We start from the raw sequence: 15942 nt of genomic DNA on the forward strand, positions 1-15942 counted from the left end.
TGTTATGTCATTTTCTTTTTTAATTGAAGCCAAACGTATACACGCCCCTGTGTGTGAGGACTGTAGGGGATAATAGTGAAGAATTATGAGCAGTGTGGATTTCCTCCTGCTAACTGTCATGTTGTTCTGGGCCCGGTTTCCCAAAAGCATCCTAAGGCTAAGTTCATCCATAAAGTTCTAACAATGAACTTAGCCTTAGGATGCTTTTGGGAAACCGGGCCCTAGTCTATTGAAGCTTTTAAAGTGACATGTAACTGATGTGCCATATTAACAAGTGTTACATAGACCATAGAGCACTTGAACACCACTCCTTTTTAGATGCTAGGACTAGGTAAAGGGTACCATCCAATGTTTTCTGCTTTTAGATTTGTACACTTGTTAGACGATACAGTTGATTTGTTCAAAATAATAAGCTTTGAAGTAATGGGTTCTTACTGTGATCAAATGTGTGAAACTATTTTGCAGCTTGTACTGTATTGTTTTTCAATAAATTCAGAAAAATACAGATATATTCATACTAATTCATATGAAAAAACTTAATATAGCTTTATACATTTTCATATAGCTTTCAGGTGCTAAAACAGTACTATACAAATTCCTTTTATATTTCAATAGCAGCATGAAACCTGGTTTGAGGGATATGTAGTAAAACATGCGTATTTTACATAAAATAACTTTTCTCTCACTTAGCAACATAATGCAGAAAATACACACCCTACGAATAACTAAAGAAAAAACTACCTTGACTCTTTCCAACCTCAAAAAAGCCCTTTTTAACCAACAGTCTTGTAGAGCATCAGGCCCCTCATCCTTCTCCACCTTCACCTCATTTCTCTCACAAGCAGAGTTCCTACCCTGACAGCTCACACACTGAGCAGCAGTGCCACCCCAGCCAGTACCCACTTGGCTGGTCTCTCTCTGGTCTTGAGGCTGAAGGTCCAGACATAAGTGGTTCCTCTCAGCTTGGTCTTGTACAGGGGACACTCATAGATGTTACGCGTCTCCTGTCTGTCGTTAGGTACGGCTCGGACTGAGATGACTGGCATGGAGGGGGTTAACTCCTTCAGACGAGCCTCAGTGATCACCCCACCCTGAGTGTCCCATCTTGCACCTATGGGACAAAGAGGGGAAAATGAAGATAAATGAACTAGGATGTATGTGTTCATGAGAAGGAGAGGAGTGTATACCTTGCATGTATAGTCCGTATACGTATGCTCCCTCTCTGGCAGGCTGGTTGAACTCTTCCTTAAATTTCTTAGTCACATCCACAGTCAGGTTCATCTTATCTAACGGCCACTCATTCTTACGAGCCAGAGACTGCATCACCGCTGGAGGGAGAGAGGGTAGTTGAGCAAATAATTCCACTGAACAGAGAATACCAAGAGGCAACTGACAGTTACAACATAAGTTGGTTGGGTATGTTGTTTGTAAGTGTGTAGGGGGATGTGCGTGTATGCAAATCTGACCATAACTCTATCCTCCTGATTCCTGCTTATAAGCAAAAACTAAAGCAGGAAGCACCAGTGACTCGGTTAATAAAAAAGTGGTCAGATGACGCAGATGCTAAGCTACAGGACTGTTTTGCTAGCACAGACTGGAACATGTTCCGGGATTCTTCAGACAGCATTGAGGAGTACACCACATCAGTCACTGGCTTCATCAATAAGTGCATCGATGATGTCGTCCCCACAGTGACCGTACGTACATACCCCAACCAGAAGCCATGGATTACAGGAAACATCCGCACTGAGCTAAAGGGTAGAGCTGCCGCTTTCAAGGAACGGGACTCTAACCCGGACGCTTATAAGAAATCCCGCTATGACCTCCGACGAACCATCAAACAGGCAAAGAGTCAATACAGGTCTAAGATTGAATCATACTACACTTGCTCTGACGCTCGTCGGATGTGGCAGGGCTTGAAAACTATTACAGACTACAAAGGGAAGCACAGCCGCGAGCTGCCCAGTGACACAAGCCTACCAGACGAGCTAAACCACTTCTATGCTCGCCTTCGAGGCAAGCAACACTGAAGCATGCATGAGAGCACCAGCTGTTCCGGATGACTATGTGATCACGCTCTCCGTAGCCGATGTGAGTAAGACTTTTAAGCAGGTCAACATTCACAAGGCCGCAGGGCCAGACGGATTACCAGGACGTGTACTCCGAGCATGTGCTGACCAACTGGCAAGTGTCTTCACTGACATTTTCAACATGTCCCTGACTGAGTCTGTAAACCCAACATGTTTCAAGCAGACCACCATAGTCCCCGTGCCCAAGGACTCTAAGATAACCTGCCTAAATGACTACTGACCCGTAGCACTGACGTCTGTAGCCATGAAGTGCTTTGAAAGGCTGGTCATGGCTCACATCAACAGCATTATCCCAGAAACCCTAGACCCACTCCAATGTGCATACCGCCCCAACAGATCCACAGATGATGCAATCTCTATCGCACTCCACACTGCCCTTTCCCACCTGGACAAGAGGAACACCTACGTGAGAATGCTATTCATTGACTACAGCTCAGCATTCAACACCATAGTGCCCTCTAAGCTCATCACTAAGCTAAGGATCCTGGGACTAAACATCTCCCTCTGCAACTGGATCCTGGACTTCCTGACGGGCCGCCCCCAGGTGGTAAGGGTAGGTAACAACACATCTGCCACACTGATCCTCAACACGGGGGCCCCTCAGGGGTGCGTGCTCAGTCCCCTCCTGTACTCTCTGTTCACCCATGACTGCATGGCCAGGCACGACTCCAACACCATCATTAAGTTTGCCGAAGACACAACAGTGGTAGGCCTGATCACCGACAACGATGAGACAGCCTATAGGGAGGAGGTCAGAGATCTGGCCGTGTGGTGCCAGGACAACAACCTCTCCCTCAACGTGACCAAGACAAAGGAGATGATTGTGGACTACAGGAAAAAAAAGAGGACTGAGCACGCCCCCATTCTCATCGACAGGGCTGTAGTGGAACAGGTTGAGAGCTTCAAGTTCCTTGGTGTCCACATCACCAACGAACTATCATGGTCCAAACACACCAAGACAGTCGTGAAGAGGGCACGACAAAGCCTATTCCCCCTCAGGAGACTAAAAAGATTTGGCATGGGTCCTCAGATCCTCAAAAAATTCTACAGCTGCACCATCGAGAGCATCCTGACTGGTTGCATCACCGCCTGGTATGGCAACTGCTTGGCCTCCGACCGCAAGGCACTACAGAGGGTAGTGCGTACGGCCCAGTACATCACTGGGGCAAAGCTTCCTGCCATCCAGGACCTCTATACCAGGCGGTGTCAGAGGAAGGCCCTCAAAATTGTCAAAGACTCCAGCCACCCTAGTCATAGACTGTTCTCTCTGCTACCGCACGGCAAGCGGTACCGGAGTGCCAAGTCTAGGTCCAAAATACTTCTCAACAGCTTCTACCCCCAAGCCATAAGACTCCTGAACAGCTAATCATGGCTACCCGGACTATTTGCACTGCCCCCCCACCCCATCCTTTTTACGCTGCTGCTACTCTGTTAAGTATTTATGCATAGTCACTTTAACTCTACCCACATGTACATATTACCTCAACTACCTCAACTAGCCGGTGCCCCCGCACATTGACTCTGCAACGGTACCCCCCTGTATATATAGCCTCCCTACTGTCACCTTATTTTACTTCTGCTCTTTTTTTTTCTCAACACTTTTTTTGTTGTTGTTTTATTATTACTTTTTTTGTTTAAAATAAATGCACTGTTGGTTAAGGGCTGTAAGTAAGCATTTCACTGTAATGTCTGCACCTGTTGTATTTGGCGCATGTGACCAATAAAATTTGATATGATTTGATTTGATGTTACCTGTTAAGAAGGACTGTGGGTTAAAGAGTCCAGACAGCCAGACGACGGTGGGCAGAGCCAGGTCCTGTGTCCAGCTGTCCAGCTCTCTACAGCGCAGCAACACGTCATTATACCTGGTAAACACACACACACACATAGCAACACATCATCTTAAGTACACGTTGGGACAGTGTGAGAGTACACACAGTGACTCACCACTGGGCCAGGCTGTAAGTGGAGGGGTAGGCCAGTTTGGTCCAGGTGTCTGGGACGTTATCAAAGAACAGAGCTGACTGGATCTGCTCCATCTCTGAGGAGATAGCCAGCTCACCCTGGAAGGAGAAAAAAACATCACTGTTATGAGAGACAACTACCAATTCACCCTTATGTCATCTATCAGTCCTAGTCTAATTTCCCAGCTGACCCCTAGCCCCTAACCCACCTTCAGCCCCAGGTCCAGCTCCTTGAGTGAGCGTCGTATCTCGTAGATGTCTGACATGTTGTACTCTTCTGGAAGCTTCTCCAACACCTCGTCTAGGATGGTCTTCACCTGCAGTGAGGATGAGGGATGAGTGTGTGTGGGTCCGCTGTATGTGTGTGTCTGCTATGAGTGTGTCTGTTATGAATATGCCTGGTGTGTGTGTGGGTGTGTGTCTCTGACACACACCTTCTCCTCTACGGTCTGTGAAGCCCCCTCTCCCATCACAGAATCAGGTGACTGCAGCTCCAGCAGTGTGTGGAAGAGGTTATCAGAGGTCACCGTCAGAAACTCTATCTCTGCGTTGGGGTGTAGTCCATAATGCACCGGGCTCTCGTGGGGCAGCATCTCATCTACGTAACCATGGTAACCCTGGTAGTCCAGGTTGGAGGGAACCACAAAGCCCGGAGCCAGAGCCAACTTCCTGTCAAACTGGTGGGAAACAGGATGGAAAGGGTGTAGGTTTATTTTTAACACTACCATCACAATCGTAACACACACACACACACACCTGGTTGGGCTGCATATATTCCTCCAGGTAGGTTCTACAGAGTCTTCTGTCCCAGTCGTCTGTGATGTGACCTCCATACATGATCTCTCCAAACAGATAGCGCAAGTCCTCCCACGGCACCTAAACATGCGCAAGCACACACACGCACACACAAAATACATGAACAATGACTCATCATCATCATCAATATAAACATCATCAATCATCAATACAGTTATGATCATCACCATCCTGATCACTATAACACGGTAAACAGTGACCTGTGAGTTGGCCTCCAGGTAGTTGTAGAGCACGTTGACAGAGATGGTGAGGTCTCCAGTGTTAAAGGGGTATTTCCTGTTCCAACCCTGAGGACCGAACTTACGCCTCTCAGCCACACAGGCATGAAAATAACACAGAGAGAACAGGATGGTCTTAAACTCCTGCTCTCTTCTGCACTGATCCAATATGTCCTACAGAGAGAAAGACAGAGAGAGAGAGAGCGAGAGAGAGAGAGCGAAGGTGGTTGTGGAAGGAGTTTGTGAGATATTGATAATATACAGTTGAAGTCGGAAGTTTACATACACTTAGGTTGGAGACATTAAAACTAGTTTTTCAACCACTCCCATTTCCTTTTAACAAACTATAGTTTTGGCAAGTCGGTTAGGACTTCTAATATGTGCATGACACAAGTAATTTTTCCAACAATTGTTTACAGACAGATTATTTCACTTATAATTCACTGTATCACAATTCCAGTGGGTCAGAAGTTTACATATACTAAGTTGAAAGTGCCTTTAAACAACTTGGAAAAGTCCAGAAAATGATGTCATGGCTTTAGAAGCTTCTGATAGGCTAATTGACATCATTTGAGTCAATTGGAGGTGTACCTGTTGATGTATTTCAAGGCCTACCTTCAAACTCAGTGCCTCTTTGCTTGACATCGTGGGAAAATCAAAGGAAATCAGCCAAGACCTCAGAATAAAAATTATAGACCTCCACAAGTCTGGTTCATCCTTGGGAGCAATTTCCAAATGCCTAAAGGTGCCACGTTCATCTGTACAAACAATAGTACGCAAGTATAAACACCATGGGACCACGCAGCTGTCATACCGCTCAGGAAGAAGACGCGTTTTGTCTCCTAGAGATGAATGTACTTTGGTGCGAAAAGTGCAAATCAATCCCAGAACAACAGCAAAGGACCTTGTGAAGATGCTGGAGGAAACAGGTACAAAAGTATCTATATCCACAGTAAAACGAGTCCTATATCGACATAACCTTAAAGGCCGCGCAGCAAGGAAGAAGCCACTGCTCCAAAACCGCCATAAAAAACCCAGACTATGGTTTGCAACTGCACATGGGGACAAAGGTTGTACTTTTTGAGAAATGTCCTCTGGTCTGATGAAACAAAAATAGAACTGTTTGGCCATAATGACCATCGTTATGTTTGGAGGAAAAAGGGGGACCTTGCAAGCCGAAGAACACCATCCCAAAAGTGAAGCACGGAGGTGGCAGCATCATGCTGTGGGGGTGCTTTGCTGCAGGAGGGACTGGTGCACTTCACAAAATAGATGGCATCATGAGGAAGGAAAATTATGTGGATATATTGAAGCAACATCTCAAGACATCAGTCAGGAAGTTAAAGTTTGGTCACAAATGAGTCTTCCGAATGGACAATGACCCCAAGCGTACTTACAAAGTTGTGGCAAAATGGCTTAAGGACAACAAAGTCAAGGTATTGGAGTGGCCATCACAAAGCCCTGACATCAATCCTATAGAAAATGTGTGGGCAGAACTGAAAAAGCGTGTGCGAGCAAGGAGGCCTACAAACCTGACTCAGTTACACCAGCTCTGTCAGGAGGAATGGGCCAAAATTCACCCAATTTATTGTGGGAAGCATGTAGAAGGCTACCCGAAATGTTTGACCCAAATTAAACAATTTAAAGGCAATGCTACCAAATACTAATTGAGTGTATGTAAACTTCTGACCCACTGGGAATGTGATGAAAGAAATAAAAGCTGAAATAAATAATTCTCTCTACAATTATTCTGACATTCTTAAAATAAAGTGGTGATCCTAACTGACCTAAAACAGGGAATTTTTACTAGGATTAAATGTCAGGAATTGTGAAAAACTTAGTTTAAATGTATTTGGCTAAGGTGTATGTAAACTTCCGACTTCAACTGTATTAGGACAGCAGTTAGGGATGGGGAGGTACTTGAATATTCAAACCGAGCTTAGGCTAGAATTGGATCAACTGTTGTAAGTATTTCGATTCTTAAGACATTCTTGCACACAAGGATATACCATGATATATATATATACACAGTTCCAGTCAAAAGTTTGGACACACCTACTCATTCCAGGGTTTTTCTTTATTTTTACTATTTTCTACATTGTAGAATAATAGTGAAGACATCAAAACTATGAAATAACACATATGGAATCATGTAGTAACCAAAAAAGTGTTATAAAATATATTTTGATTTGTTTATTTGAGATTCTTCAAAGAAACCACCCTTTGCCTTGACAGCTTTGCACACTCTTGGCATTCTCTCAATCAGCTTCATGGGGTAGTCATCTGGAATGCATTTCAATTAACAGCTGTGCCTTCTTAAAAGTTAATTTGTGGAATTTCTTCCCTTCTTAATGTGTTTGAGCCAATCAGTTGTGTTGTGACAAGGTAGGGGTGGTATACAGAAGATAGCCCTATTTGATAAAAGACCAAGTCCATATTATGGCAAGAACAGCTCAAATAATCAAAGAGAAATGACAGTCCATCATTACTTTAAGACATGAAGGTCAGTCAATACGGAATACTTCAACAACTTTGAAAGTTTCTTCAAGTGCAGTCGCAAAAACCATCAAGTGCTATGATGAAACTGGCTCTCATGAGGACTGCCACAGGAATGGAAGACCCAGAGTTACCTCTGCTGCAGAGGATAAGTTAAATAGAGTTACCAGCCTCAGAAATTGCAGACCAAATAAATGCAGACACATCTCAACATCAACTGTTCAGAGGAGACTGTGTGAATCAGGCCTTCGTGGTCGATTTGCTGCAAAGAAACCACTACTAAAGGACACCAATAATTAGAAGAGACTTGCTTGGGTAAAGAAACACGAGCAGTGGACATTAGACCGATGGAAATTTGTCCTTTGGTCTGGAGTCCAAATTGGAGATGTATGGTTCCAACTGCCGTGTCTTTGTGAGACGTGGTGTGGGTGAACGGATGATCAACGCATGTGTATTTCCCACCGTAAAGCATGTAGGAGGAGGTGTTATGGTGTGGGGGTGCTTTGCTGGTGACACTGTCTGTGATTTATTTAGAATTCAAGGCACACTACATGGCTACCGCAACATTCTGCAGCGATACACCATCCCATCTGGTTTGGGCTTAGTGGAACTATAATTTGTTTTTCAACAGGACAATGAACCAACACACCTCCAGCCTGTGGAAGGACTATTTTACCACGAATGAGAGTGCTGCATCAGATGACCTTGCCTCCACAATCCCCCGACCTCAACCCAATTGAGATGGTTTGGGATGAGTCGGACCACAGAGTGAAGGAAAAGCAGCCAACAGGTGCTCAGCATATGTGGGAACTCCTTCAAGACTGTTGGAAAAGCATTCTAGGTGAAGCCAGTAGTGTGCAAAGCTGTCATCAAGGCAACTGTTTTTTAATTTTTTTAATTTCACCTTTATTTAACCAGGTAAGCCAGTTGAGAACGAGTTCTCATTTACAACTGCCACCTGGCCAAGATAAAGCAAAGCAGTGCAATAAAAACAACAACACAGAGTTACATATGGGGTAAAACAAAACATAAAGTCAAAAATACTACAGAAAATATATACAGTGTGTGCAAATGTAGAAAGTTATGGAGGTAAGGCAATAAATAGGCCATAGTGCAAAATAATTACAATTAGTATTAACACTGGAATTATAGATGTACAAGAGATAATGTGCAAAAAGAGATACTGGGGTGTAAATTAGCAAAATAAATAACAATATGGGGATGAGGTAGTTGGGTGGGCTAATTTCAGATGGGCTGTGTACAGGTGCAGTGATCAGTAAGGTGGTCTGACAACTGATGCTTGAAGTTAGATAAGTGTCTCCAGCTTCAGAGATTAGGATAAGCTAAGATAAGGAGGGGATTTGCCTAGAAGTGATTTATAGATGGCCTGGAGCCAGTGGGTTTGGCAACGAATATGTAGTGTGGACCAGCCAACAAGAGCATACAGGTCGCAGTGGTGGGTAGTATATGGGACTTTGGGCGGGTGAAGAGCATGCATTTCATTTTACTTGTGTTTAAGAGCAGTTGGAGGCTACGGAAGTTGTGTTGTATGGCATTGAAGCTCGTTTGGAGGTTTGTTAACACAGTGTCCAATGAAGGGCGAGATGTATACAAAATGGTGTCGTCTGCCTAGAGGTGGATCTGAGAATCACCTGCAGCAAGAGCGGTGTTTGAAGAATCTCAAATATAAAATATATTTTTATGTGTTTAATACTTTTTTGGTTACTACATGATTCCATATGTGTTATTTCATAGTTTTGATGTCTTCACTATTATTCTACAATGTAGAAAAACCCTTGAATGAGTAGGTGTGTCCAAACCTTTAACTGGTATGGTATATCTTTTTTTATAACTTTGGAGTGTAGTTTTAGACGTTTTTATTTGAGCTACTGCTGGTTCTTATGTTGCGTTTTACACGAAAAGGCTATTTAGCCTACTTCTATAACGCATTTTAAGCTAGTCCTTCAGTCAGTCCTGACATAGAAGTAGGCCTGTATGCTCCCCACTTCAAATAGCGATTATAGGCGAGCACCTATTTGTCCCTAGGCTAAATGCTCATTATCGGAGTAGATTGCTAAAGTGAAATGACTAACGCACCCTTTAGGGGGAAGAATAGTCTGGTGGTGAACGAGATAAGCGCGCACCTGACAGAGGTGCCAATTTAATTTGACAGACCATTGAGATCCATGCAAAACACTCGCAGATACATGTTATTCATCCATTGAGGCCATAAATATAACGCTGTAGCGTAGCAGTCACTCAAAGATTATTTCATTTTCAACGGATTGAGCTAGGCTATAGCAAATATGAGGCAAATTCTATCATGGCGAAAATCTGACTTTATTTATTTGTGTTATTTATTTATTTTTGCCAACATTAAACTTAATCTTTCACAAAATCGCCTCTATGACATGCCTCTTTATTACGACGGGGACACACAATTTCAGAACGCTCGATTTCAGAACCTTGGACAATTCCGATGTTCACAACCATAACAGCCTTGAACTCAAAGCACCTGGACAACCCGTCTTTACCTTTCAATTAACGAAGAAAATATTGAATTATCTTTACAATTTTTCACATATCAACTTGAAATCAGTGAGTAATATTTTTGTTTTGCTTTGAAATGTTATATTGCTCATGTTTATGAACACATAACCCTAATGTCTATGCTTAATACTCTTTGATTTAGATTATGTCCCACGTGGAACCCTATTTCCTATATATTGCACTACTTTGACCAGACTCCTATAGGCCTTGGTAAAAAGCAGTGCACTATATAGGGAATAGGTTGCCATCTGGGAGACACCCAGAGCTGAGCTAGATAGGCCTACTGAACTGATGCCATGCATTTCATTTTGCTAATATTGAAGCATTTTGTTTTCCACAGGCACTATTGACCATGGGATCCGCAATGTCTATCTCACTCCGCGAGAAGGCAGTCCACTTCAAAGATGGGCCGGACACGGTGGGCCACTTCTTTGAAGTCCAGACCCGTAAGAGCGGCAAAGACAAGACCCTGAAGCGCTACTCGCCATGGAGGTGGATAGTGAAGAAGAAGGGCTCCAAGAAGGTGCACCCCCACGAGAACACCAACCAAAACAACATCGCCCATCTGAGTAACGAGAACCTGGAGAAGTCTCAGTCCTCCTCCAACTTGTCCACCCTCACCCTGGAGAAGTCTCAATCCTGTGACAAGCTGTCCACCCAGTACCAGAGCACTCCAGCCATCGCCAACAGCTCCAACAACGCCGCCTCGTCGGTCGAGAAGGCCCCTTTGACCAACTCCAACACGGCCCCCGACACGCCCCAGACGGTGATCGTCCAGGACCTCGACACGCCCAAGAGGCTGGTGATGGTCCATGCTACTACCGGCGAGCTGCTGCGCTGCCTGGGTGAGTTCCTGTGCCGGCGCTGCTACCTGATCCAGGACATGTCTTCCATGGACCCGGAGCTGTGGCTGCGGGTGGTTGACTGTTATCTGCTGGTCAACTGCTATCAGAACCAGAGCTGCATCAACCCGGCCATGGTGGTCTTCCTCTACATGCTGTGCCGCGAGGCGGTCTCCTCCGAGGTGGCCACCTTGCATGAGCTGCAAGCCGTGCTGCTTACCTGCCTCTACACGACCTGCTCCTACATTGGCAACCAGATCTCCTACCCCCTGAGACCCTTCCTGGTGGAGACCTGCAGGCAGACCTTCTGGATCCGCTGCATGTCCATCACCAAGCTGATGAGTGGTAAGATGCTCCAGATGAACACAGACCCTAACTTCTTCTCCCAGATGTTTGCTGACCTGAAGAACGAGAGCCAGAAGGAGGAGAAGAAGAGCCGCCTGCTCAGCGGTGTGTACAGCACTCAGTGAGGGACCTAGGGTAGAGGGGCCAGGGGAGGGGAGGGGCCTACTATAGCCTGACATTTCAAAATGGGAGGGAGGAGGATTGGTTCAGGGAATGGGTAGAGGGTGAGCTTTGATGGGAAAATATGATTTATAGATTTTAAGGGTTAATATGAGGGTTAATTTGGCTTGAAAGAGAACACAAATCGGTAGGTATGAATGTGTAGAGGACTGAGGCTGTAGCTTACTATCTACTGTACCAGCTGACTGTCTGACGTGTGCACTGCCTACCACGGGAGGATTGGAGGCACACGAGTGACTGTGCTAGTGCTCACATCACACAGGCTGCAGCCTACCAGCCTACTGTTCTGACTGTGTGAGATGTGCACTTTCTACCACGGGAGGGAAGGAGGCACCCTTGTGTGAGTGGGCTAGTGCTCAGATCATGGTTGGACAGACAAGCTGCAACCCTGCCGCTTTAGACTGTGAAGTGAACACCCATGTTCCCCCACAGCAAGCACAGGACTGGACAGTTCTGGGGGACAGGGGTTCGTTTGAGGACCATTGGTTCTGATGAACTTGAACGAACAGTGTGACTGTTTTGGAATAAAATGCTATATATACAGTGGGGGAAAAAAATATTTAGTCAGCCACCAATTGTGCAAGTTCTCCCACTTAAAAAGATGAGAGAGGCCTGTAATTTTCATCATAGGTACACGTCAACTATGACAGACAAAATGAGAAAATAAATCCAGAAAATCACATTGTAGGATTTTTAATGAATTTATTTGCAAACTATGGTGGAAAATAAGTATTTGGTCAATAACAAAAGTTTCTCAATACTTTGTTATATACCCTTTGTTGGCAATGACACAGGTCAAACGTTTTCACACACTGTTGCTGGTATTTTGGCCCATTCCTCCATGCAGATCTCCTCTAGAGCAGTGATGTTTTGGGGCTGTCACTGGGCAACACAGACTTTCAACTCCCTCCAAAGATTTTCTATGGGGTTGAGATCTGGAGACTGGCTAGGCCACTCCAGGACCTTGAAATGCTTCTTACGAAGCCACTCCTTCGTTGCCCGGGCGGTGTGTTTGGGATCATTGTCATGCTGAAAGACCCAGCCACGTTTAATCTTCAATGCCCTTGCTGATGGAAGGAGGTTTTCACTCAAAATCTCACAATACATGGCCCCATTCATTCTTTCCTTTACACGGATCAGTCGTCCTGGTCCCTTTGCAGAAAAACAGCCCCAAAGCATGATGTTTCCACCCCCATGCTTCACAGTAGGTATGGTGTTCTTTGGATGCAACTCAGCATTCTTTGTCCTCCAAACACGACGAGTTGAGTTTTGACCAAAAAGTTCTATTTTGGTTTCATCTGACCATATGACATTCTCCCAATCCTCTTCTGGATCATCCAAATGCACTCTAGCAAACTTCAGACGGGCCTGGACATGTACTGGCTTAAGCAGGGGGACACGTCTGGCACTGCAGGATTTGAGTCCCTGGAGGCGTAGTGTGTTACTGATGGTAGGCTTTGTTACTTTGGTCCCAGCTCTCTGCAGGTCATTCACTAGGTCCCCCCGTGTGGTTCTGGGATTTTTGCTCACCGTTCTTGTGATAATTTTGACCCCACTGGGTGAGATCTTGCGTGGAGCCCCAGATCGAGGGAGATTATCAGTGGTCTTGTATGTCTTCCATTTCCTAATAATTGCTCCCACAGTTGATTTCTTCAAACCAAGCTGCTTACCTATTGCAGATTCAGTCTTCCCAGCCTGGTGCAGGTCTACAATTTTGTTTCTGGTGTCCTTTGACAGCTCTTTGGTCTTGGCCATAGTGGAGTTTGGAGTGTGACTGTTTGAGGTTGTGGACAGGTGTCTTTTATACTGATAACAAGTTCAAACAGGTGCCATTAATACAGCTAACGAGTGGAGGACAGAGGAGCCTCTTAAAGAAGAAGTTACAGGTCTGCAAGAGCCAGAAACCTTGCTTGTTTGTAGGTGACCAAATACTTATTTTCCACCATAATTTGCAAATAAATTCATTAAAAATTCTACAATGTGATTTTCTGGATTTTTTTTCCTCAATTTGTCTGTCATAGTTGACGTGTACCTATGAGGAAAATTACAGGCCTCTCTCATCTTTTTAAGTGGGAGAACTTGCACAATTGGTGGCTGACTAAATACTTTTTTTCCCCACTGTATTCTCTTAAACATCCAGTGTTGTGTCCTTATTATTTTACAATTGATATTTTCCATGTCATTTTGAGATCTTGGTGGAGATAATACTTTACCAGTGGTGGAAGAAGTACCCAATTCAGTAAAACTTGAGTAAAAGTAAAGAAAATGACTCAAGTAAAAGTGAAAGTCACCCAGTAAAATACTACTTCAGTAAAAGTCTAAAAGTATCTGGTTTTAAATGTACTTAAGTATCAAAAGTGAAAGCAAAGGCTATATATCAAATTCCTTATATTATGCTAATTGCCTTTATTTTTATTTATTTATGGGAAGTCAGGGACACAGTTCAACAATCTTTTACAATCCAGATCAGAGGCAGTAGGGATGCATTTTTCTTAATAAGTACATGAATTTGACCGTTTTGCTGTCCTGCCTGAGCATTAGAAATGTAACGAGCACATATTTTATTTCAGAATGTAGTCAAGTAGAAGTAAAAGTTGTAAAAAATATAAAAACTCAAGTAAAGTACAGATACCTCAAAGTAGTACTTCAAATTATTTTTACTTAGTTACTTTACACCACTGTACTTTACTAGTGATTAGTAAATGTTTTATAAGGGTCTATATTAAACATCTAATAAATTATCCAATAATTCATTTGAAAGTTTATAAATAACTATGTATAGCTTACTAACATTTGCAAATGTAGAAACAGCAATTAGTAAATAGTGAGAACTGTTTATAATAGCCTTATAAATGATCTATTACTGGACATTATTATAAAGTGTGAATCAAACATTTGATGAGATTATTTTGAACAATAATTTCAATTGCCCATCCCTAACACCAGTGGACAGACATACATTAATACACACATTCCTGTACCTGGTCGAAGTTGTCCAGAGCAGCATGAAGGTTGGCATGCATGCCAGTGGGAGGCTCGTTGGTGATCTTGATGGCATTCTCCAGGATGCCCTGAGTGAGGAGAGGAGAACAAACACACTTTTAAATTAGGAAAACACACCGTGTTATTATAAATGCATGTGTGTGTATGTGTGTGTGTGTACCTGAGGGATGATGTGCTCCTGTGGTGTGGGGGCAGGCTCAGCACTAATAAACACTCTGTAGTCCTGGTGACTGCCCTCACAGCAGCGTTCCAGAAGCTTCTCCAACGACCCCAGCCAGCGAGCCACCAGGTGGATATTCTGACAGAGATGAATGAATGAATGACTGAATGAATTAATTAATGGATGAATGGATGGATGGATGAACAAATGTAAGCGCGAACAAACTAATAAATTGATTAATGAAACAATGAATGGATGGAAGGATGGATGGATGCAATGATGAATGAATTAATTATGTTTTATGTACAGTATATAGCAGGATAGCCATACCTGTAAAATGACCCAGTGTCCCTCCTTAGCAGCCATCTCCATGGCGACCTCAGCCACAGCCTCCTGACCCTGACCCAAAGACACATTGTGGAGTTTCCCCAGGTCTATGGTGAACCCCAACTTCCTGCCTGTTACCATGGAAACAATATTTTCTCAGTGTGTGTGTGTGCTAAATGACGTAAATGTAAATGTCAATGTGTCATATTCATGCAGATTTACAGTGATCTTTACATTACAAAATTAGTTGTCTTAGTGTTACCCAGTGACTCCACGTCTTTGAGAGGGTCTACTCCAGGAGACAGGATGAAGAATACAGGCGAGGCAGGTCCACTCTCTCTGAAGGACTTAGCAAACTCTGTCTTCCTCCCCTCTGTATACTTCACCCCCAACTTCTCCTCCACAAAGTTCCTACAGACAGAAAGAGAGTGCGCGAGAGCGAGGGGAGGGTATGTGGAGGGAGATTGATCGTCATTATAATTTGCCAGAGACATATAAAAGATGGGGATGGAGGGAGAGAAGAGGAGAGGGAGAGAAGAGGAGAGGGAGAGAAGACTGAGACTGTGGGAGGAGAGATTGATGGAGAGGTCCAATGTCACCCCTGTGAGTAACCTACATAATTGCCGGGTTTCAAAGACCATGATGCTTCATTCATAAACATTTTCTATTTGTTTTACAACCTTATTTGAGATTTAGATATTAGAAACAGTCATGTTGTATGGTGTCAAAGCCCCGCATCCCTAGAGTAACAACACATTTATAGTGTGGTTAATGATGACATCTGGGTTGTGTTCAACTGCCCCCCCCATCTCTTTCTCTCTTTCAGTTCTTCTCCCCCATAGCATCAGGCATCAGCTCGGAGTCGTTCTTCCGTTCTCAGTCTCAGGAGTCCAACAGCGCCAACATATCCTGCCTTATCAGAACCCTCAGCAACGGAGAGAGGGAGAGGGG

At 44.0% G+C, this 15942-nt stretch overlaps 2 protein-coding genes across 2 annotated transcripts; one reads left to right on the forward strand and one right to left on the reverse strand.

Annotated features, from left to right (window-relative positions):
- Positions 1–863: 863 nt before the first annotated feature.
- LOC311146947 (dynein axonemal heavy chain 17-like) lies at positions 864–15485 on the reverse strand (the record flags this gene model as incomplete). Its single annotated transcript, XM_084183561.1, has 12 exons — positions 864–1111; positions 1188–1328; positions 3843–3955; positions 4038–4153; positions 4264–4371; positions 4489–4731; positions 4811–4930; positions 5071–5262; positions 14483–14572; positions 14665–14802; positions 14995–15122; positions 15254–15485. The coding sequence occupies 12 exons, from the start codon at positions 15483–15485 to the stop codon at positions 864–866; spliced, it is 1869 nt and encodes a 622-aa protein (XP_084039687.1).
- LOC311146545 (cyclin-dependent kinase 5 activator 1-like) lies at positions 10487–11454 on the forward strand (the record flags this gene model as incomplete). Its single annotated transcript, XM_084183061.1, has 1 exon — positions 10487–11454. One exon carries the CDS (start codon positions 10487–10489, stop codon positions 11444–11446), a length of 960 nt encoding a protein of 319 aa, XP_084039187.1. The 3' UTR covers positions 11447–11454.
- Positions 15486–15942: the final 457 nt, after the last annotated feature.

Source organism: Coregonus lavaretus (genome assembly GCF_964263955.1).
Source record: "Coregonus lavaretus genome assembly, chromosome: 19".
In the NCBI taxonomy this organism is placed as follows: Eukaryota; Metazoa; Chordata; class Actinopteri; order Salmoniformes; family Salmonidae; genus Coregonus; species Coregonus lavaretus.